This window comes from Cetorhinus maximus, chromosome 6 (genome assembly GCF_964194155.1).
Source record: "Cetorhinus maximus chromosome 6, sCetMax3.hap1.1, whole genome shotgun sequence".
NCBI lineage: Eukaryota > Metazoa > Chordata > Chondrichthyes > Lamniformes > Cetorhinidae > Cetorhinus > Cetorhinus maximus.
This window is the reverse complement of record NC_135884.1, coordinates 38,015,260-38,038,494: the sequence shown is the minus strand read 5'-3', so window position 1 is coordinate 38,038,494 and position 23,235 is coordinate 38,015,260. Positions and strand designations below refer to the sequence as shown.

The 23,235-nt window shown below is 42.9% G+C and overlaps 1 protein-coding gene across 1 annotated transcript in view; it reads right to left on the bottom strand.

Moving 5' to 3' along the window:
* Positions 1-23,235, bottom strand: part of LOC144681722 (receptor-type tyrosine-protein phosphatase gamma-like) — an 803,078-nt gene that overhangs the window by 713,113 nt on the left and 66,730 nt on the right. Inside the window, exon 2 of the mRNA XM_078543625.1 lies at positions 18,537-18,641. Coding sequence (XP_078399751.1) covers positions 18,537-18,641 — 105 coding nt within the window. The remainder of the gene's footprint in view (positions 1-18,536; positions 18,642-23,235) is intronic.

Sequence of the window (23,235 nt, the reverse complement as noted above, 5' to 3'; positions counted from 1 at the left end):
TAGGGTTTGCTTGGGGAAGGGAAAGAAGTGGCTTCAGGCAAGGGAGGAGGCTGCAGGGTGAGGACTGTACTGGGGAAGGGGGGTATCCCAGGGTGTGTGTGGGGGGCACATGTTGATCCATGCAAGTGGCCTCACGGGGAGGTGGCGGTATAGTGGGATCGTCACTGACTAGTATTCCAGAGACCCAACTACAGCAGATGATGAAATTTGAATTCAATAAAAACCTGGAATTAAAAGTCTGATGACAACCATAAAACCATTGCTCATTGTCGTAAGGACACATCTGGTTCACAAATGTCTATGCAGCGTTGGCACTGACCACCACTGCCACTGTCTCCCAAGCTGGAGTGGTGAGATCGTTGGACCTGCTGTGGCCAGAGTGGGGGTAGAGGACATCATAGCAGGCTTCCAAAAGGCAGTGATGGGTCACTGAACTTTTTTTGACTTTCAAGACCATGTCTTCACTGGAGCAGTCCTGGGTTGAAAGCATTGAGAGCTGTGTGCATGGCTGTAGTTTAAATACGGCACTCAGTGAGGAAAAGGTGAGGTAATGGCATGGCGGGATTCAGAGGCCGCCCGCCAGTGAGACGGCATGTTTCCTGTGGCTGCATAATTAATGAGATGGGAGGCAGACAATACAGTGCGAAAACCCATCATTCCAGCTGGCGGGTAAAACCTTAGTGCAATTCTGGGACCATAAGGTTGGGAAGTAAATATTTCAAGGTACTTTACGCTTTGAAAAGACAGACAAAATGGTAAAATTGCAGGAATAGCTCTGATAACAAAGGATGACAAAAGGGCAGTAGTGAGGACAGATCTTGGCTTTGAAGAATAGGAAGCAAAATCAGTGCAGTTAGAGATAAAATATAACAATGGTCAGAAAATACTGTGCAATTAGATTATGGGCCTCCTAACAGTAGCTGAGACTGCATTCCACGGGATTCACAAAGCTGCAATCCTGGCTGTAATTACCAGCACACTTCCAGCTCTTTCGCAGACCGTTAGTTTCACTAAGTTGGCACTGCCCCTGAGTTTCTCCAAACTCTAGTCTCCTAGCTGCACTGAGCAATAAATGGTTCCCAGGGCCTCTTCTGAGACCTAATCCTTGCAGGACCAAACCAGCGACCTTCCACTACCTTCTCAGCTCCCGAGGACTTCTCCTGAACCCTAACTTAACCAAATGGGTGCCAGGACTTCTCTTTGAGCTGCAAACCACAATGCAACAAACTCCCTCTCCCAGAAAACACACAGCTAAATTAAAACCAGAGAACCTTCTTAAGCTCCGCCCATCTCCATGACAACATAGCTTTTCAGGGTTCACTGAACGCTTTTAAACTAATTTATCTCTAAGTCCCAAAACAAACATCCCTCTGGACAGCACTTCTTTGCAAGCAATGTAGACATCATGTCTCCAGTTCTCCAGCTAAGTAAGCCCACCTGCTGTTATATGGCTCCATCTCTTCTATCCTGACTCTATTAAACAAACATGGGTAACCTTCTGAATTGCCATTTTCTATTAGGTGCTCTGGCAATCTCTGAAGCCCAACATTTTAGTTGCCTTACTTTCACAATAACAATCTTCCCGGAACTAAACATGAACTCTCACATACTGACATGAACTAGATATTCGTAACAAAAGAAATATTTCAGAATTATGAACAAATCCACATTTCATTGAGAAATAGAACTCCACTGGAAAACTGTGACTAACTAAAGAGATTAAGGATAACATTAAATTAAAAGAAGCAGCTTATAATATTGCCAAGAACAATGATAAGCTTGAGGATTTGAAGAGTTTTAGATGCCGGCAAAGGAAACTCAAAGATCGAGGAAGAAAACAGAATGACAGTAATTAAACCATAAATATAAAAACAGATTGCAAGAGTTTTACAAGTACGTAAAAAGGAAGAGAAATTAAAATGGCTCCCTTAGGGGCTGAAACAAGAGAAATTATGGTGGGAAATGAGGAAATGGCAAAGCTGTTGAACAGATATTTTGTATCTGTCTTTGCAGTCAAAGAAAGAAAAAACATACCAGAAATAAAAGAGAACCAAGTGAGAGTGAGAAACTTAGAAGTAATTAATATTAGAAAAGAAAAAGTACTGTAAAAAATTAATGGGGCTGAAAACAGACAAATCCGGTGGACATAACAGCTGACAAACTAGGATCCTAAAAGTGATGGCTGCAGAAATAGTGGATGCTCTGGTTGTGATCTTCCAAAATTCCCTAGATTCCAGAATAATCCTAGTGGATTGGAAGTTAGCAAATGTAACACTGCTATTCAAAAAACAAGGCAGAGGGCAAATAGGGAACTGCAAACAGTTGCAGACATCAGTTGTCAGGAAAATACTGGAATTCATTGTTAAGGAACTGGTAACAGACACTTAGAAAATAATATTGTGAGTAGGCTGGGTCAGCATAGTCTTATGAAAGGGAAATTGGGTTTCACAAATCTATTAAAAGTTCTTTTGAGGATGTAACTATTAGATAAAGGAGAACCAGTGGATGTAATATATTCTGATATATTACACAAAGTATGTTGTACACAATAAAGGCTCATGGGGTTAAGGATAACATATTATCCTTAGATATTATCCTTAGAAAGAGGATGGGTTAAAAGGCAGAAAGTGGATTGTAGGAACAAAATGGCTTATTTTCAGTTTGGCAGGTTGTTACTTGTGGGGTGCCGCAAGGATCAGTGCTTCAGCTATTTACAATCTGTATAAGTGAAGTAGGTAAAGGGACCAAGTGTACTGTATCCAAGTTTTCTGATGGTATAAAGCTAAGAGGGAAAATGAGCTGTGAGGAGGACACAGAGGGTTGAATTTTCTGGCCCCAGCAATGTCAGGAATGGAAGCAGATGGGGCCCGAAAATACTGGTGCCAGTTTCCTGACCTCATTCCCAGCGTGGCCATTTTTGTCAAGGAAGGCTCAGGCCCATGAAGCAGGTAGCCAAATGGGCACAGTAAGAGATCTTGCTAGCCAGGGTTAAAGGAATCCAACTGGGATTTTCCAATTTCCCAATTCTATGGGGGGAGGTGGTGGGCGGGGGGGCGGCGGGTGCAGTTTAACTGCCTGGAAGCATGCACCCAGCAGTAGGCTGAGGGGCCCTCCCTGCCTACCTGGGTGGAGGTGCAGCAAAAGGCTGCCCTGTAGAGGAATTCCCCACACCTGCCTCTCAAGCGAAAATTCAGCCTAGATTCTGCAAAAGGATACAGACAGGTTAATTAAGCAGGCAAGAAGGTGGCAGATGGGGTATAATATGGGAAAATATGGGGATAATAGTAGGAGAATAGGAAACTGATTTGTTTTTAAATGGAGAGAAAGCATTAAATGTTGGTATTTGGAGGGATTAGGGTATCTCTGTACAAGAAACAAAGTTAGAAACCAAATAGGAACACAAATGGTATGTTGGCCTTTATTTCAAAGCGATTGCAGTACAGAGCAAGAAAGTCTTGTTGACAATTGTACAGGGCTTTGGCGGAACCACACCTGGTGTATTGTGTACAGTTTTGGTCCCCATACCCAAGGAAGTATATACGTGCCTTAGAGAATGTGCAATTAAGGTTTACCAGATTGATTTTTGAGATAAGAGTGAGTTCCTTTGAGGAGAGTGGATGGAATGGCCCTATACTCTTTGGAGTTTAGAAAAATGAGAGATGATGTCATCAAAACGTACAAGATTCTGAAAGGGCTTGATAGGGTAGGGAGGCTGGTTCCTCTGGTTGGGAAGTCTAGAACTAGGGGGCATAGCTTCAGCATAAGGGATGACCATTCTGGACTGAGATAAGGAGAAATTTTTCAGAGGGTTGTGCATCTTTGGAATTCTCTATCCCTCAGAGGGCTGTGGATCCTCAGCTGTTGAGTATATTCAAGGCTGAGACAGACACATTGTTGGACTCTAAAAGAACCAAAGGATAAGGACATAAGGACAGATAAGTGGAGTTCAGATGGAGGATCAGCCACATTCTTATTAAATGGGTCAATATGGTCTACTCCTGCTTCTACTTCATATCTATTTAGAAGGACTACAAAATAATGATAAATCAGGATTTAGTTGTCCATGCTGAAATTCTACATTGGCCTGGATTTTGTGGTCGGCAGCGAATGAACACTGCTTGCCATTCATTACACTTACAGCTGCCCACAGTCTTTGCATAGGCTTTTGAGTGGCAACTTAGTCATTGGATAACTAATCCAATGCAATGTCCTCTAGAGAAGATCTAGGGGCTGTGTGAACATGTTTCCTCAATCAGACTGAAGAATCCTCACTGAGGCACACAAGGTCTAAATCAGAAAATATGCATAAGAAAAGTTAATCCATGTAAAGTCATGCAAAGAAAGCAAAACAAAGAAATATAGGAATAAGATAAATCGATGAAAGTGACAGAAAGAACAGTTTAAAAATAAAAATTAAAATCTCCAGGAATGAAACTCCATGCATATAAAAGTGTATTTTCAATGCCAGAGGGGCTCTTTGGCAGTAATTAAGACTTATGCTATTAGAAATTCACTTTCATTTGAATGGGCAATCCTTAACATTATCTGGGATGTTTGTTGCTTTTACATGTAACTCAATGCCGATTCTATTTCTGAGGTACTGTAGCTTATGGAAAAACATGATAAACTGGACAGCAACTTTTAGATTTGTATTTTACTGTGCATGTGCAGATGCCAGAAGTTGCTGTCCAATTTATTCCATAATAATGGTGAACGTAGATAGCCTCATCGTCATTATTATCGCAAAATCTGGGCCAATGGTTGAATGAAAACACAATTCTGTTAGAGCTTATGGAACATCAATTATCTAGATATAATTTAGTTCTCTAGGTGCTTATAAATCTGGTATTGATAAAATGTCACTGAAGGCACTTAAATAACAAAGACAATAAATTGAAAAATGAAACAATGAAGCAGGGGATTATGTCCTCTGGTGTAATGTTTTAAATTATTTTAAATAAATCTTTTCTTGACTGGATCTTTATCTCAGGAAATATAACTTACTATCACACAGAGTGGCCTACAGAACTGTCAATGCTATCAATTCAGACTTGTCCTAAAGTAAACACCAATGGAATTCCTTTATAACTTCCTTTGAAGAGGACAGCATTGTGTTAAACTACTGACACATAATCTTATCTGTCACCTTTGCAATCTAAGACGGCTCTGAAAAAAGACTAGGATTGACTATCACAGCACTGGGGATTATACAAGAACACACAAATCTAGAAAATGAGGCATGCCACAAGTCCAGAAAGACTTACTCACAGTTTAGGAGACTACCACATTGAAGCCAAAACTCTGTCAGCCCACCCTTCCCTCCGAACAAGGTAGATTTTGCAATTACCATGAGTAGTATGTATTGGAGGTAACAGGATTCTCACCCGCTAGCCGGAGAGCTAGTGAGAGCCCCACACATCTCTTTTAGGGAAGGCATGCCAAATTAAGCATCACTCAGGTACATTACTGGACAGCAGCACCTTCCCCAGGATCAAGGACGCCGGGGGCAAAACTCCTGCCCTGCAAGAGCTTCAGCCAATCGAAGACTGGTAGCTTGCAATGATTGGTCACACCAACAGGGTGGCTGCTGCCGGTAATGTACTCACCAAAGGACCAGAATCATGGAGCGAACCAGGCACAGGTGAGTGATGGAAGGGGAAGGGGGTGGCAGGGAAGTGACCATAAGGGCAGGGGGGTGGCTTTTAGTGCGCACCACCTCTTCGCAATGCCAGATACCACAATCAGGCACCAATACCTTTGACCAGGGTACCTCCCCTACGAGCCCACAAGCAACCCCACATGGGTTTGCACATCATGCTGTCCATATGGCGAGGCCCCCAAACATCGGCAGCAGGATGAAGCTCTTGAGTGGGTTTTAATTGCCCTGATAAGGGTCTCACTGGGCGGTGGGTTGGAAAGACTATCCATAGCCATAAGCGAGGTGGAGGCAAAAAGGGAGCAAGGTCCCCACATCCCCTATCTCCAGCCTGATTAAAGATCCACCACCCCCCCCCCACCCCACCCCTCCCACCACCCCGCCACCAAACCCACCATGGGGGAGAGCATTAAATTCTTCCTCATTTCCTTACTTTTCTTCAATGAGAGCAAAAACGACTTTTTCCTTAAACAGGAAAAAAAACTCAATGACAATGCAGTCAGGGTGTCAACAACAGAACAATACTAAGTCAATATTGAATTGATAGAAATTAGCCAATAATTCATAAGTAAAAACAATAGGTTAATGAAAACACAATCCATACCAGACAAGGTCCAAGTAAAACAATGTAGATAATCCGTAGTGAATATTAATCAATCATAATGCAGTTTTCCACACTACGTTTTAATTTCACAAAGCTTATCAGTTTATGGTATGAAATACTGCTAGGATTAATTCTTTATGGTGCACAAATTTCAAATTTAGCACTTATTTCATAATTAGATGATAGTAAGCACAAACTGTAAAAATTAGAAAAATAGAAATCATCCCACATGCCTGGAAGCAGCGATTACATACATGGTCCTTTTATCTCCAATAATTGCACTGTATCCAAGTCAGACTAACAATAAGGAAACCTCTTCTGTGCCAATAGAAAATGCCTGATGTGAAACTAATTTGGGCATTCTCAATGCATTCTCAATCCATTCTGCTCTATCAGCAATGAGTTGTCAAAATTTTTTTTTAATTGTTTCATGGGATTTGATCATCACTGGTGAGGCCAACTATTGTTACCCATCCATAATTGCTCAGACGGTGGTGAGCTGCCTTCTTGAACCACTGCAGTCCATCTGCAGGTACACCCGCAGTGCTGCTGGGAAGGGAGTTGATCCTGCGGCAGTGAAGAAATGGCAATACAGTTCCAAGTCAGGATGGTGTGTGGCTTGGAGGGGAGCTTGCAGGTGGTGGTGTTCCCATGTGTCTCCTGCTTTTGTCCTTCTAGGTGGTAAAGGGAGCAGGCTTGTGTATCATTTTGTGGTCAGTGTTTAGACGGGGGTTTTGGGGATTGTCTGTTCTCCCCAAGTATGCTGCTCGAGTCTTTAGTTTCTCAAAACCAGTACTCTTCATTGACAGCAAGTATTGTGTACACATTTGGACGTCTACACGAGGTTGAAGCTTCTCCTCCTTCCAGATCACTCTTATTTCTCAGTCATATGTTCTGACATCATTATTACATCAGCATGATGTACGCTTCTGATGTTAGCCCTTTACAGTTTGGAAGGTGCTGTTGAAGGAGCCTTGGTGACTTGCTGCAGTGCATCTTGTAGATGGTACACACTGCTGCCACTGTGCATCAATGGCGGAGGAAATGAATGTTTAAGATGGTGGATGGAGTGTTAATCAAGAGGGCTGCTTTGTCTTGGATGGTCTCAAGCTCCTCGAGTGTTGCTGGAGCTGCACTCATCCAGGCAAGTGGAGGATATTCCACCACACTCCTGACTTGTGCCTTGCAGGTGGTAGACAGGCTTTGGGGAGTCAGGAAGTGAGTTACTCGCCTCAGAATTCTAGGCCTCTGACCTGCTCTTGTAATCATAGTATTTACATAGCTGGTCCTGTTCAGTTTCCGGTGAATGGTAACCCCCAGGATGTTGATGGTGGGGGATTCAGCAGTGGTAATGCCATTAAATGTCAAAAGAAGATGGTTAGATTCTCCCATGCTGGAGATGGTCATTGTTGGTAAGAATGTCACTTGCCACTTATCAGCCCAAGCCTGAATGTTGCCTAGTTCTCGTTTCATATTGGCACACTTACTTCAGTATTTGAGGAGTCATGAATGGCGCTGAACATTGTGCAGTCATCAGCGAACATCCCTACTTCGGACCTTATGAGGAATGAAAATCATTGATTAAGCAGCTGAAGATGGTTAGGCCCAAGGCACTACCCTGATGAAGTCCTGCAACAATGTCCTGGGGCTGAGGTGATCGGCCTCCAATAGCCACAACCATCATCCTTTTCAAGCTTTAATTTAAATCAATGGTGCTGTGGCAATTTATTTGTCCTTCAAATAATAGCTTTAGTTTTAGTACAAACCATTGTGAATCTCCTCCAGTCTTCTCATTTTAACATTCCTGCAAGTTATCGTTTTGAATGCCATTTTTTGAACATCTGCAACTGATTTTTAGTGTGATTTCTAGATTTATCTCCTTCGACTTTCCCCCTATCTTTTTTACCTGAAACATCATCTGGGCCCCAATCTTTAAGCAGTTTCGGCAAAGTTAAGCGACACATACCAATCTACAAAATTTAAGTGGCAGCCTTTAATTTGAATGGGTAACACGTGACATAGTTAATGGCCAAGCACTGCAACCTTAACACACAAAGTTGGTTGGGACACAGTACACCATTTTAATTATGTGTCTCATTGACATAATTTACCAGCTTTAACCACATATTTTAATTCAAATTGAATGTGAGGCAATGAGCATACATTTAAGGTTTTATGTTTTCAATGTTCATTTTTAACCCTTTTTTGGCTTCAACAAATTGACAGACTGTGTTTTTGTTTGTTTATAAATTAGCATTTTAAAATAGGTCTCTTACCCAGCAGTTGAAATGAGCTAGAATGATCTGGTATGCTGTACCCAGGTCTAATTTCATTGTCTACTTGTTGTTACCGCTTGTGTAGGAAGGTAACAGTCCCATCCACAACTACCAATCAATAGTGGCATTTTGCTACTGAGTTCAAAATCCACATTTTTCATTGTCTGGTCCTATCTCCACTCCCCTTGCTATGGGTGGCCTGCTCCTGGTCCTACCCTCTTGCAGTTTTCAGTCATGAGATAAGTAATTGGTTTGTGTTGATAAACATTACTGGAGATGAGACAGGCTTGGAGCTGTTGTCTCTGTGCCAGGAATAAGTATTCTAGATGCAGTGGCTTTTGCTTATAGATCTATTCAAGGAAATGCTACTGACAGACAACACAGATGGTGACGCCAAAGCCGTGGGAGGACTCATTTTCGAGCAGTTGAACTCGGTCACAGGGTGATTAGCCCCAGATCTTCCTAACATTATATTACAATGGTCCCATTTTTATCCTATAGCTAAATAGTCATTACATGAAGTCCTCCTTCTATGAACTTTACCCTTGGTTTACAACAACTATCGTGAGCTCATTAGAGGATTAAATTATTCTAATCTCAAATGTTCAAACAAAGCTTCAGTGATATGCAACTTTGTTGAAATTGGTCAGAATTTCTGCTTCTATGACTACATAGATATATTGCAATGTTCAAAAAATATGGATGTTGTTTGTTCATGAAATTGAGTTTATAAATACAAGTATTGAAATGCATCATATTTTCCTCAGGCATTCAAATAGTGCGCAATTCAATGATTTTTTAAATCTTCAAAATTACTTTCTGTATTACTTTCAATTATTTCAATATTACTTTCTGTACTTGCCATGTTATAAATAGTTTCAGATATTTTAAAATGGAAAGCTATTTCCTTCCTGTTGCCAGCTGTTGCTTTGCTCCACTGAAGTGTAACATGATAATCTCACTAATCTGCCCCAACACCCCTGGCTTGGGGTGATAAATGTAAGATCCACTGTTCACCCTGTAGGTTCATTTCATTTATCAGTTCAAGGTAAAAACAACACAGTTCTAATTAGGTACCACTAATCAGGTAAAATTGTAGGTGATTGACGACTAAGGAACTATTATCTGGTACACACCCACTCTCAGAAGCAAGAGATTCATCAATAAATGTTAGAATGCAATTAAACTCAATAAATTGCCTGCAACTTCAATCAAAACTATAAAATGTTATTCAGCCACAATTCATACAAACTAATGCATGGAAAATATGCAATAAACTTTATTGCTTCTTTTAAAATTATCTTAGCTGTGCCCTTTGGGGCTGCATTTTATGCAGGGGGCAGTGGCCTGACTCCTGGACATAGAAGTTGTGAGTGAGCCCACCTCTGCATTGCTAGCTTGCCCTGCAGCCATCTAATGGGGGTTGGGCAGTTCATTGGCTTGAGATGGGTCTTCCGTCCCCATTGGAGAGAAAGTACTGTCTCCAAGAGCTGCCAACTAATCAGATGGATGTCAGCTCTCTTGTCTCAGAAGCACATGGGGAATGCTAGCCACTGCTGGGTCTGCAGGCAGACCAAAAAGAGGAGCCTTGAAGCCCAGGCTAAGTCTAGGATCTCGCTGGAACCAGGATGGCAGGCTCTGCCATGGGGTGATGGGGGCCAGGACCAACAGGGCAGGTGTGGGCAAGAGGTAAACATGGGGGTGAGGAATACTTATGGGGGGTGTTGGGAAGAGGGCTGCTGATGGGCACAGGGTGCCCAAACAGTATGCACCAACTCACCACTCACCCCCCAGCGAGGATGCCTGAAATGTGGCGCCTGCCTCCCCCTCTACCACATTTATTGGCCACTGAAGGGTCTCAATTGGCCCACAGGTGACCAAGCTGCTGAACTCCTCCTCACTACAAGTAAAGTGCACATGGGGGGCAGGTAGGCGACCAGCATGGCATCTCTGCCAAGGATGCTCAATTTTATGCCCCCCTTGCCTGTCATCCTGCCCCTGGGGAAGCATTACATTCTGGCCTTAGTATCATTTATGTTTTGAAGAATAATTCAAATATATGCAACATGGTTAGGATTGGAGACAACTTCAAGATTCATTGGATTTATCAGGAAAGTAAACGGAGGTATAAATTATTCGGATCTGGAAGATGTAAGCGATGTAGCAGAATTATTTTCTTCCTTTCTCATCAAGATTACTGGCAAGAAAAGACTTGGCCTCACAGGCACCAGGAACTTTACTGCAACTAATTGCACTTGCAAAATCTTGATCAATTATTGCTTCATTTCATGTAACTAATTTGTTCATCTGCTTGTAATTGGATGATAAGCACATTAGCACAGCAGGTATAATACCAAGGAAGTAGCACTATTCAAGCGTATTTTGTTGTATTCTTTCAGAAAGATAAATTAAGAGGATTGAACCAACGACCAGTTTCCAACAGTAACATTCTGAGGGAAAAATAAACATTGTGACTTTCATTTATCAGATCACTTTTGAAACAGATGCCAAAATAAGTTTTCTTGGATGAATTTAAAGTTTGGGAATTTAGTAGAGTTTACACTTCTAGTTAAAACAAAATCAGCAAGCATACAATAGTTTTCTTTACAAGTATGTTTGTAACATATCCATAGGTGCTTAGCTAAAAAGTCATCAGCAAATCTCTTAGGGAAAAAAGAACTGAAACTCATTTGCATGACTTCAGTAAAAAAAAACACTTGGCTAGATTTTCGTTCCTGGGTCCAAATCCCACTGTTGAGATGAAATGTAGGCCAGGAACCCAAAAATGCCATGACAGGACCCTGAAGGAGACCTTGGAGGAGGTGGGTCTGGGAATCCATCCAATTAAGGACTGCTGGTGAGCTCCACAGCTGGGACAGCCAATTGGAGCAGCGGGGTGTTCCGGGGCATTCTGGGTGATCGGCAGCCCCACTGGGACAGATGCATGCTGCCGATAAAGGTAAGAGAACGAGGGGGAATCTTAAGATAGAAGTACCTACTGGCAACTTTAGAAAGTTTTTTTAAAAAAGTGAAGACTGCTGTGAGGCAAAATCCACCACAGGGTGGCCTGCAGGCACATCTATGAGCCTCTGCCAATCATGACAATGGGGTTGGGTGGTAGGGGGGGTAGTGAGAAATTAAATGAAGCACCGATGCCCTGCCCTGCCCCTCTTGTTCTGCCACCGGGAGGCTACCTCCATCCATTGTTCGGGCTTCCACCTCTGCCGGATGCCTGCAGGTTGTCTGGAAAATTCTGATCAGTGCCCTCAATAGGCACTTGAATTGGTCTAATTGGTTACCTGCCCCTGGCTGGCAGGTAGCTGTCACTCCTTCCCAAAGCTGCCTCCATGAAAATACGTTGCAGGCAGGAACATGCCAAAAAAACTGGTACACTGGCTGATAATGGAAATTACTGGCATGGATGTCTCCAAGCCAGCTTCCTTAGCCCAACAAAAATTCAGCTCCATACATCAGTGGAAGTAAGTGTGACCCAATATATTTAAAATGGTCACATTCTGGCACGTTAAGTATTAAGGCCAAGTGACCAACTTAAAGAGCTTTCAAAGAATGATATAAAATGTCAAACAATAATCAAGCAGTTACTGAAGTAACCACTATTGGAGCTTTGCATTTAAGGAGGCATGGGAATGCATGATGAATGGTAGGACCCCGGGAAGTACCGAGGATCAGAGGGACCTTGGTGTGCATGTCCCCCTTAAGGTAGCGGGACAGGTAGATAAGGTGGTTAAGAAGGCATATGGGATACTTGCCTTTATTATCTGAGGCATAGAATATAAGATCAGGGAGGTTATGCTGGAACTGTATAAAACGCTGGTTAGGCCACAGCTAGATAGAGTATTGCATGCAGTTCTGGAATCCGCATTATAGGAAGGATGTGATTGCACTAGAGAGAGTGCAGAGGAGATTTACCAGGATGTTGCCTGGGCTGGAGAGTTTTATTTATGAGGAGAGATTGGATAGACTGGGGTTATTTTCCCTGGGGCAGAGGAGATTGAGGGGGACATGATTGAGATGTATAAAATTATGAGGGGCATAGATAGGGTAGACAGGAAGGAACTTTTCTTCTTGGTGGAGGGGTCAATAACCAGGGGGCATAGATTTAATGTAAGGGCAGGAGATTTAGAGGGGATGTGAGGAAGAATTTTTTCACCCAGAGGGTGGTGGCAATCTGGAACTCATTGCCTGAAAGGGTGGTAGAGGCAGAAACTCTCTTTACATTTAAGAAGTATTTGGATGTGCACTTGTGATGCCATGGCATACAAGGCTATGGGCCTAGTGCTGGAAAATGGGATTAGAATAATTAGGTACTTGTTTGACCGGCGCAGGCTCGATGGGCCGAAGGGCCTTTTTCTGTGCTGTAGACCTCTATGAACCAGAAATACTAATTAATTTCAGGTCTTTTCGTGTGTTTAATATTACTTTGTTCTTGAACAGTAAACACATTACAATCCACCAATAGTTCATAAAAACACATTGGATGCACCAAAACTTCTCAATGTATCTTTTTAAAATGAGGTCATGAATGAACCAGTCAACAGTACAAGGCAATGCTTTATCCTGGTAATTCATAATGGTAAGAAGAACATGGAGAGACAATATAAAATAAGTGGTACAACTCTAAAGGGTGCGCATGAGCAGAGGGACCTGGGTGTATATGTGCATAAGTTGTTAGAGGTGGCAGCACAGGTTGAGACAGCAATTAATAAAGCATACAGTATCCTAGGCTTTATTAAAAGGGGCATAGTGTACAAGAGCAAGGAGGTTATGCTGAACTTGTATAGGACACTAGTTAGACCTCAGCTGGAATATTGTGTACAGTTCTGGGCACCACACTTTAGGAAATATGTGAACGTATTGGAGAGAGTACCAGGCGAGAATCTCCCAGAGGCACAGAGCTGCCTTAGGGAGATTGAAGCACTGTGTAAAAAAAAAGAAAAGAAAAATTTAATAAAACATGCCCCCTCATGTGACTCTGTCACATGAGCTGGGACATGTTTTTAATTCAAAAATAAAGTTTTTATTTAATGTTTATTTGCTTTAGGAAACCTCATCCTGCTCGTGGATGAGGTTTCCTAAAAAATGTAAAGGCCGCTTGGCCTTTGCGCTTGCCTGCCAACCGTTGCTAATTAGATTGTTAATGGCCTTCATAGGCCTTTTAATTAACGGCGGGCACGCTGCCAACTCCGGTGCGCGCCCACTGAACGAAATATTGCAAGACTGCATGATGAAATTGGGACGCACGCCCGACGTTATCGCACGTCATTTTACACTCAGGCGTGTTGGGTGCATGCCCGCATACCGAGCGTAATATTCTGCCCTATAGGGCTATTGCACCTCTCTGTAATCTACCTGCAGATTTGTTCCCCTATATCCTTCCCACCAGTTGGCAGTCTATAGACTGCACCGAGCAATGTAGTTGCACCCTTCTTGTTCCTTAGCTCTAGCCAAATTGAATCTGTCCTTGAACCCTCTGGGACATCCTCTTCCTCTGGCACTGCAATGCTCTCCTTAACCATTAGAGCCACCCCTCCACCTTTGCTTCCTGTCCTATCTTTCCGGAACACCTTGTACCCAGGTACATTTAAGACCTAGTCCTGCCCTTCCTTGAGCCAGGTCTCTGTTATCGCCAGAACTTTATAATTCTCCATGGCAACCTGTGCCTGTAATTCACCAATCTTATTTGCTATATCCTGTGCATTCACATACATGCAATATAACCCCGATTTCGACTTCATTACTTTCTCCCTTACTCCAACTCTGCCTATGACTTTACTATTCTCCATTCTAGTGCTATTCGTCTCTCCCAGTATTTTGTGCACCTTGGTATTACTTTCTAATATTCTCTCCTGGTTACCACACCCCTGCTGAGTTAAAGTGCCCCCAACAGCACTAGAAAAATGCACTCCCAAGTAATTCAGTCCTGGCTCTGTTCAGGTGCAACCCATCTGGTTTGTACAGGTGCCATCTCTCCCAGAGCCAGCCCCAGTGTCCCAGGAGTCTAAAGCCCTCCCTCCTGCAGCATATTTCCAGCCACACATTCATCTGCCTTATCCTCCTATTTCTGTATGCATTTGCACATGGCATTGGGAATAATTCAGAGATTACTACTGGATCTCTGTCCTGCTTGCTACCTTTCTACTTAGCCCCCTAAATCCTGTCAGGAGGACCACATCCCCCCTCGAACCCAAGTCATTGGTACCAACGTGGACCATGACCTCTGGCTGTTCACCCTCCCCAAGAAAAATGTCTTGCAGCCGCTTGGTGATATCTTTGACCCTGGCACCAGGAAGGCAACATACTACCCAGGAGTCACATCTATGGCTGCAGAAACACCTGTCTGTTCCCCAACTAATAAATCCCCTATCATTATTGCTCTTTCTTTCTTCCTCCCCTCGTGTACAGCCGAGCTGTCAGTACTGCCACAAACTTGGTTCTGCCCAGAGCTCAGGTTTCTGCAGCTTGCAGCGCTTCCTGTACATATGGTCATCTAGGTTACCAGTCATGTTCATGACTTCCCACATATTACAGGACATGCATTCCACACAACTGATCTGCCTTGCCATGTCTACTTTACTTCCCTTACTTTAGTAGTAAAATTAAAACTTTCTGAAAAAAAGAGACAATGTTGAAGCTTTTTGTCTTGCACTCATCAGGACACTTCGCAAGAATACTAATAGAATGGGAAAAACAACAATTTATCCTGTATGAGAAGAGAGTGCTGTTTGGTTGGCAAGTAGACACTGGTTAGTAGACGTGTTGCCATGGAAAATGCACCAATTGATGGTGACTGACAGCTAATTGTCAAGCATTGTCTGGAATTTAAACCAGGCAGCTTAACCCTGATTGGTCGAGGCACTGCCCTGAGGAATGATTCAGTGAATGGCTGTTACTTATTTTGTTTAGTTTAAACAGGCGCAATGTACATACATGTTCTTTCTGTCTGCAAAGAACAGGGCCCTGTGTATTAATATATGTAGCTTCCAGTACATACAAGTGCACCATACTGCGAGCCCGAGTGACAATCTTAAATTGGTTGTCAGCATATTTCTTAGCACACTGAGGATTATTTAGCAAATGTTGTCCATTCGTGGAATCACATTTAACGTTGGACACTGTGTTTTGAGTTTTGCAAGCACGGGCTGGTTGGGTACAGTCTGTACCTTGCCTGTTGTTGCAAACAGTGGCTGGGATATGCCGTTTGACACGAGCCACCAGTATTTGGGACGGCCTACATACCTAGAATCACACTGGCACTGAAATTCATATACCATGTTACTCATTTGTGTGACAGGCAGAACATCTTTCTGGCTTGACGGCAGCATACTGTTAGTGGCGAATACCACTTGTGTTGCTGCTGCATAGTAGGAGTGTGAAACAGCTAGCTCCACCTGTTCCTCAAATTTTTGAGATACCTTGCCCTCCCAGGGTATTCTGAGGGAGACTGGGCACTTTTCAGAGCTGAAAGTGATGGCCTTCGGCCCTTTCCTGAGTTTGCGTGATATACAGTGTGAAATGATCTGATCAAGGTAGCCATTATTCCACAGGATGCCTCTAATGTGCCCTATTTCAGCATCAAGCATGCATGGTGAGCAAATGGCTTGGGCCCTATTTACAAGGTTAGCGATAAGGTCAACCTTATAGTGTGTGGAACTGTAAAGAATCCCAACACGTATATTAACCAGTGAAGGTAGGCTTGCAGTAGACTGTGGTTGAGATCCACCCGGCAGACTTCTTAACTCGTATGTCAAGGAAGGGGAGTTAATTTGACTGCTCCACTTCAAAAGGTGAATTTGAGTACAGGATGGAGCCCATTAAGACATGAGGAGATTATTACATGCAGCTGTGGATTTAAACATAGCAAATGTATCATTTACATATCGGAAATACGCGAGGAGTAGGAGGTTAGGTTCATTCTATCAGACACGTTTCTCATGGAACCCAACAAAGGTGTTTGCAAGAGCTGGGCCTAGAGGGCAACACCATCTATTTGGGCATGCATGGTGTCATTAAAACTGAACTCAAATGCGCAAATTGCCGAGTTAATAAATTCAATGAATACTGATTTATGCAATTGTGGTGGGTCTAGATTGCCATGATATAGTGCTGCCATGTAAATAACTTATGGTCTCCTTAAGTGGAACATTGGTGAATAGGCTAGCAATGTCAAATGAGCATATGGACACAGCATTGCTATCGATATGCATGTCTGCATAGCCTTTGCAAATGTGAATGTGCATATATGTGGAAAACTTGCTCAAAACTGGTTGTTACAATTCGCACAACCATTTGGCCAACTCCTGGTGTGCAGAACCTGTCATAGATAAGATAGGGTGTAAAGGGACATCACTTTTGTGTGTCTTGGGCAGCCCATACATACCCGGATGCAGTGAGCCGTGAGGATGAACCCTGTCATATATATCACGCGGCAGCTCATCACTCTTGCACAATCCAGCAAGCCTTTTTTTAAGCTTACTTTCAAGCAAGGCTGTCTGGTCATGTTGAGCGGCAGGTCCAATGAGTACAAGCTTGGACTCGTCATTAAGAATGGTATGCATTTTGTTGATAGGGTTACGCTTGTTAAGGATGACTATTCCCGTCCCTTTGTCAGGTTTACTGATGTGTATATCAAGGTTGGTCATAAGGCTTCTAGACTTTGTAAGGCATTCACGTTGCATGTGAAAGTCAGACAGGCTGTTTGGAATCCCGCAATATGTTCACTTGCCAACCAATCAGCACTCTCTTCTCATACCATATCAATTTTCCCCTTATATTGGTATTCTTGCGAAGTGTCCTGATGAGTGCAGGATGAAAAGCTTCAACATGACTCTTTTTTCAACAATACTTAAGTTCAGTACTACCAAATGATTAATAAGAACTGACTTAAGTTACTGGAAGAATCAGTGGCAAACAAACTACAGCTGAATTCAAGTAATCATGCAATCACTAAGTGTATAGTGTTTTGAAAGGCATTTCCTGTGTATACAGCAGTGAGTACAGAGCAATACTCAATTGTACATCTCCCCTTTATTCCTGTGCTCTCATTTTCACTTTCACCATCACAAGTGCCAAGACATCAGCTATTCATCTAATGCAAAACAAAAACAGAATTACTGTTGAAAGGTCATGAGGACTCGAAACGTCAACTCTTTTCTTCTCCGCCGATGCTGCCAGACCTGCTGAGTTTTTCCAGGTAATTCTGTTTTTGTTTTGGATTTCCAGCATCCGCAGTTTTTTGTATTTATTTTTGTATTCATCTAATGCAGTCAGTTTAACATTTATTTTGCAGTCCCTTCTACTAGCATAAACATATAAGGATAAACTACTGAAAGGTTCTATTATGGTGGATATCTTCCTAAAATAATGTTTGGGGGGGAAAGGTCATACTTTTTACTCTCAAGTATGAACTCCACAACAACATTAAAAAGAATGTATTAATCTACTTAATTTGTACTGTCAGAACACTTCACAGCATTGAGTTAGAACTGCGCTTTAATAAACAATGCCTTACAATTTACATACCTCTAAGCTATAAAAACACCAATTTGATTTGTTTGCCCAGACACATTTGTGGTGGTTAAAGAAAAGCCACTAATACAATTGAGCAACTGGTTGTTTCAGATTGTTACTGCACACAACACAAAGACATTTATCTCAGGGGAAGGGTACCTTTCAAATAGCCTGAGGCAGTATAATGAATGAACTATATGCAAAAAGTGCAATTACAGCTATGCAACCACTTCTGTTACACACTCAACAGCCTGAGCAACAAGAAATTAACAATATCACAATTCACGGTGGGCAGTCAGGGACAAAATACGAGTCATGTTCACTGTTAGAAACCTTCAGACTGGAGGCAAATGAATCTCCAAGGTGAGGATTCAAAAGCCATAAAAAGAGCATTTTCTTACGGGAGGAATTTTTCATGACTTATGTCACCAATGTAGTCCTTTGCTTATCATTCTTCCAAAGTTGCTCTTACCTGAATAAGCCCAGTATGGATCCCCAGATTCTCTACGTCTTCGTATATGAATGACACTTTCAAACTCATTCTCCTGCAGTGATCCAACGTGATCTTCTGTCAAAGCTGGGAAAAAGAAGGAAAAACAAAATGCAGATTATAGAACTGGTGTGCACTGGATTTATTTTGTAAATTTTCCCCATAACACACTCACAATTAGTGAAAATAATAAATGCATACAAGTTAGATTCCTGATAGTCAGTTGCTGAAGGATCAAACCAGAGCCAATTTTTACTCAGTTTAGATTTATTCACACAGTGAAACATTACAAGTGTATATCTCAGAACTCAACCCCCACCCCAGTGTCAGTAAGTGCCTCTTCATGTATGCTCAAGTAACAACCCAATCAACCTGCATATAGTTATCCACAATTGATATACAATTAACAATGCACACAGAAGATTTTATTGTACCGGTATTTATTTTCAGTGTTATTCAGGGTTTCACAGTTTTGATCTTCAAAATAGATGCTGCAATAATTTAACTCATCGCTATGTAAGTAGGATGGTAACAGAATCATTGTATAGAAGTAAAGCACCTGCTTGGTCAAAGAAAAACACTTAGCCATGAGGAAAAGATAAGAACAACACCCTAACCTCTGTGAACTTAGAATAAGCTCAAAAATAACTAGCAATTTAAATACTTTTTTTTGCTTTGTTTTTCACAGAGCCTGCCTTGTGTTATCAATCAAAGTTAGTACTCTAATTCTCAGATCACTAGGCACATTACATGCATATTTCTAAGTAGCTGAGAAAGAGCTGGATTACTCATGTTTGACTTTTTGTTCTCTTGTATACCTTGGGTCATGGATACTCTGCGTCTCTTCTGAAGAAACACATGGGTTGGATTTTAGAGCTACTGCTGGGTGTTTTTGATGGGGTCACATAAAATTGTTGGGTGGCTAGCCCACCATCATCACACCCACCCCTGACCCGGTCTCCATAATAGAGGGTAAAGCACCCACTAGCCTACCTGCTCTTTGGCCTCATGAGGCCCTTAAGTGGCCAATTATTGCCCACAATGCTCTCAATCTGCCTCACTGCCATAATACGCTGGGCAGTGGAAGGCAGTTGAGAGTGGGGAGGCCATTTTTTTCATCCAACTTGGCGAAAAGGCAGGAAGGAAGGGAGTACATCCTTTGCAGGATCTCCTGTGCACATTGGGGGCAGCCCCCAAGATTGTACACCCCATTGTGCCTCCCAACCAGGCCTCCAAAACCCATCACCCCCTCTCCTCTCTCCTTCCCTTGGGAACACAAAATCTAGGCTGAAACCCCAGTACAGTACTGAGTGCTGCAAAATCAGAGGTATCATCTTTTGACTGAAATGTTAAACCAAGGATCCATCTGCCCTCTCAGGTGGGCGTAAAAAAAAGATTCCATGGCATTATTTTAAAACAGAGCAAGGGAATTCTTCCCTATGTCCTGACCAATATTTATCCCTCAACCAGCATCACTAAAAACAGAGATAAAAACAAAAAGCTAAAAGCACCTCTCTCCTAACTATACTTCAGTTCTGTTGAAGGGTCATGAGGACTCGAAACGTCAGCTCTTTTCTTCTCCACCGATGCTGTCAGACCTGCTGAGTTTTTCCAGGTAATTCTGTTTTTGTTTCACTAAAAACAGATATGGGCCAGAATTTTCCAGCCCTGTTGGCGTCAGGCATCATGTCATGGCGGGCGGGTGGGGGTGAACAATATGGGAGAAGGCCAAAAATCTGTTTCACACTGTTGTGAAACCAGTTTGCGATCGCAACATCACCCGTGGATCGCGGGTCGTATTTCCTGCCACCGCAAGTCAGGAATCTAATTTCACTACTTTAGCATCTCATTATAAGCCCTCCTCACCAGAATCAACCCCCCACACCGAATCACCCGGGCATCACGCCGACGTGTTTCACAACTGCACATAAGCGATGAGCAAGTGGCGAGCTACCACTTCGTTTGGGACTTCGAGGTTTGTTTGTCTACCTTGCAATCGCAGTCATCAGCATCAGGCTTTGCAGGCAGTGCCACATCACTTTTATGGGGACTCAGGGGCAGATCTCTCCTTCCAGGCCAGCCATAAGGCAGGGGTGGCTTTTCAGCGGCTGCAGGGCTAGGGCTTGTTTGGGGAAGGGGGACGTGGCCTCAGGCAAGGGAAGAGGCTGCAGGGTATGGGCTGTACTGGGGAAGTGGGGTATCCCAGGGCGTGTGTGGGGACACATGTTGATCTTGATCATCTCAAGATGGTGATGGCTGAGGAGGGAGTCTCCAGATGGAGATGTCAGGGTGTGTGTCAGAGAGTGAGTGGTGATGTCCCTTGAGCTGGCAGTGAGTGAGAAACCAGTGAATGTGCCATGGCCTTGTGAGTGTATGAGTTTAGAATGATGAGATGGTTGCCTTCCCCTGGCGGCATGGATGAGATCATTCATCCGTTTTCTGCACTGGATGGCCGACCTCTGGTGTGCAGTACTGGCACTGACCAGCTCTGTCGCTGCCTCCCAAGTTGGAGTGGTGAGACTGATGGGTCTCCTGCAGCCAGAGCAGGGGTAAAGGTGGGCCTCCACAGCATCCAGAAGGCATCCCAGGGATGCGTCACTGAATTGAGGGGCTGCACTCTTCTTGGCTTTTGGGGCCATGTCTTCACTGGAGCAGTCCTGGGCTGCAAGCATTGAGAAGTGTGTGTGCGGCTGCAGTTTAAATATGGTGCCCAGCGTGAGGAAGTAGTGAGGTAACAGCATGGCGGGCAAATTGGAGGCCGCCCGCAGTGAGACGGCGGGTTTCTTGCAGCTGCATAATTAATGAGGCGTGAATGGGACAATACGACGCAAAAACCTGCCATTGCAGCTGGCGGGTAAAATGGCTTTATTCCTGCCCGCTACCGCACTTTGTGCAAATCTGGGACAATTCTGCCCATCTCACTGCTGTTTGTGAGTGCTAGCTGTGTGCAAATTAGCAGTTATTTTTCCTATATTACAAGGAGGGGCAATTGAGCACTGCATTTACTTTCAGAAACCATTGGGGGTAAAAGTACATGAAATAGATCAGGCAGGATTCCTTTTCCTTTACCCACAGATGTCAGCTGCAAAGTGCTTGTATAGTTAAGCTCATGATTAAATAACCTATTGACAATTACTGCAGAAGCTCACATGATCATTTAGCCTATCTAAATGATACCTTCACTGTTGAACATAAAAAGGGAACTTTATATTCCTTCCTTGATACCTCTAAAAACAAAAGGCTTGTTTGGTTCCTACTTCAACCACATTTCTCAGCAAGGAGATGTATAAGGAAATCCAGAAGTTGCTGCCCGTGATGCTATGCTTCTCCAGAGGGTGGGTTGTTGAGGCCCCCCAGAATGCGAGCAATTAGAAATCACTGAACTGATGAGAACCTCCACTCTTAGTCTCACTGAAAAACCCTCAAAATAGTTATGCCTTGTATAATGAGTTGTAACTGAGCTTTTAAACAGCATACCAATTTCATAATAAGACTGTAACCTCTCTAGTCTGGAAATCCAAAATCTGGAAACACCAGTTGTCTGGAGTTCTTTTTGAGAAGGCCCACACAACTCACAGACTTGCCACTGGTATCCATTGCCAATCTTTCTGGGAAAGGAAATTGTTCTCAGTCTTTTATATTGAATGTTTATAAATAATTATTGTCCTATTTTCCCTATCCTGGGCCTGTTGGTAGTACTAATTCTGGATCACCTAGAATCACCTGTTCCCTTGCCATCATCATTTTAGTACAGCACGGTACTTTGGAAACATGGAAAATACAGTATTTGGATAAATAAAATAGTTTTTATTAGTTCTTTATAATGTTTTGCCACTGTTTATGTCTCAGGTACATATTTATATCTGGTTCACCATGCTTGTGGATAGGCACTCTAACTTTATTCTATATTCCAGAAAATTCCAAAGTCCAGAAATGCCTTAGTCCCAAGCATTCCAGACCAGAGAGGTTTCAGTGTACTGCTAAACAGCCTCTCAGGCCCTGAGAGAGTAATTTTATATTTGTTGAATGTCAAATTTTTCCATTATAAGAAATTCCATATATTTTGAAAAATACAAACATTTGAAATAGGGGCAGAAGTCATTCGTCCCCTTGAGCCTGCTCTGCGGCCTTCACATTTTCACTACAAGCTACATCCAGGGTGGGATGAAATGACTGGGGTTAAATAAAAGAAGACATTTGAGGGATGATCTGCTATGTAGTCTGCTGCCAGGTGCTTGCATTTACAGTATTGTTATAGTTTGCATTAGTTTATTGAGCTCATTTCATTTTTAAATTAATGCAGCTCCTTGAAGCAGCTCCAGAGCAGCTGTTAGCCTTCAGGGAGTGCAGGCCCACACCCTCCCTTCTCTCAGTGTCCGCCCTCAAATTGCACACCCCCCACCCGTGGCAGTGCTGAGCCTTTCTCAGCATGTGTTTCATGCTGATTGGCCGTTAATTGGCCAGCCAGCGTGAAATTGCGTTTGGGGGCCAATCGCGGGCAGAAGCGCATTTCGTGTCCACTTCCGGGCCTGCCGATCGTGTGCAACTGACGAATGTAAGATTCAGGCCCCAGATTCCTCTGCACCTCAGAATTCTGCAGCCGTTTTCCATTTAAGTAAAACTCTGTTTTTTGATTCTTCCTGCCAAAGTGAACTTCACACCTTCCTGCATTATGCTCCAT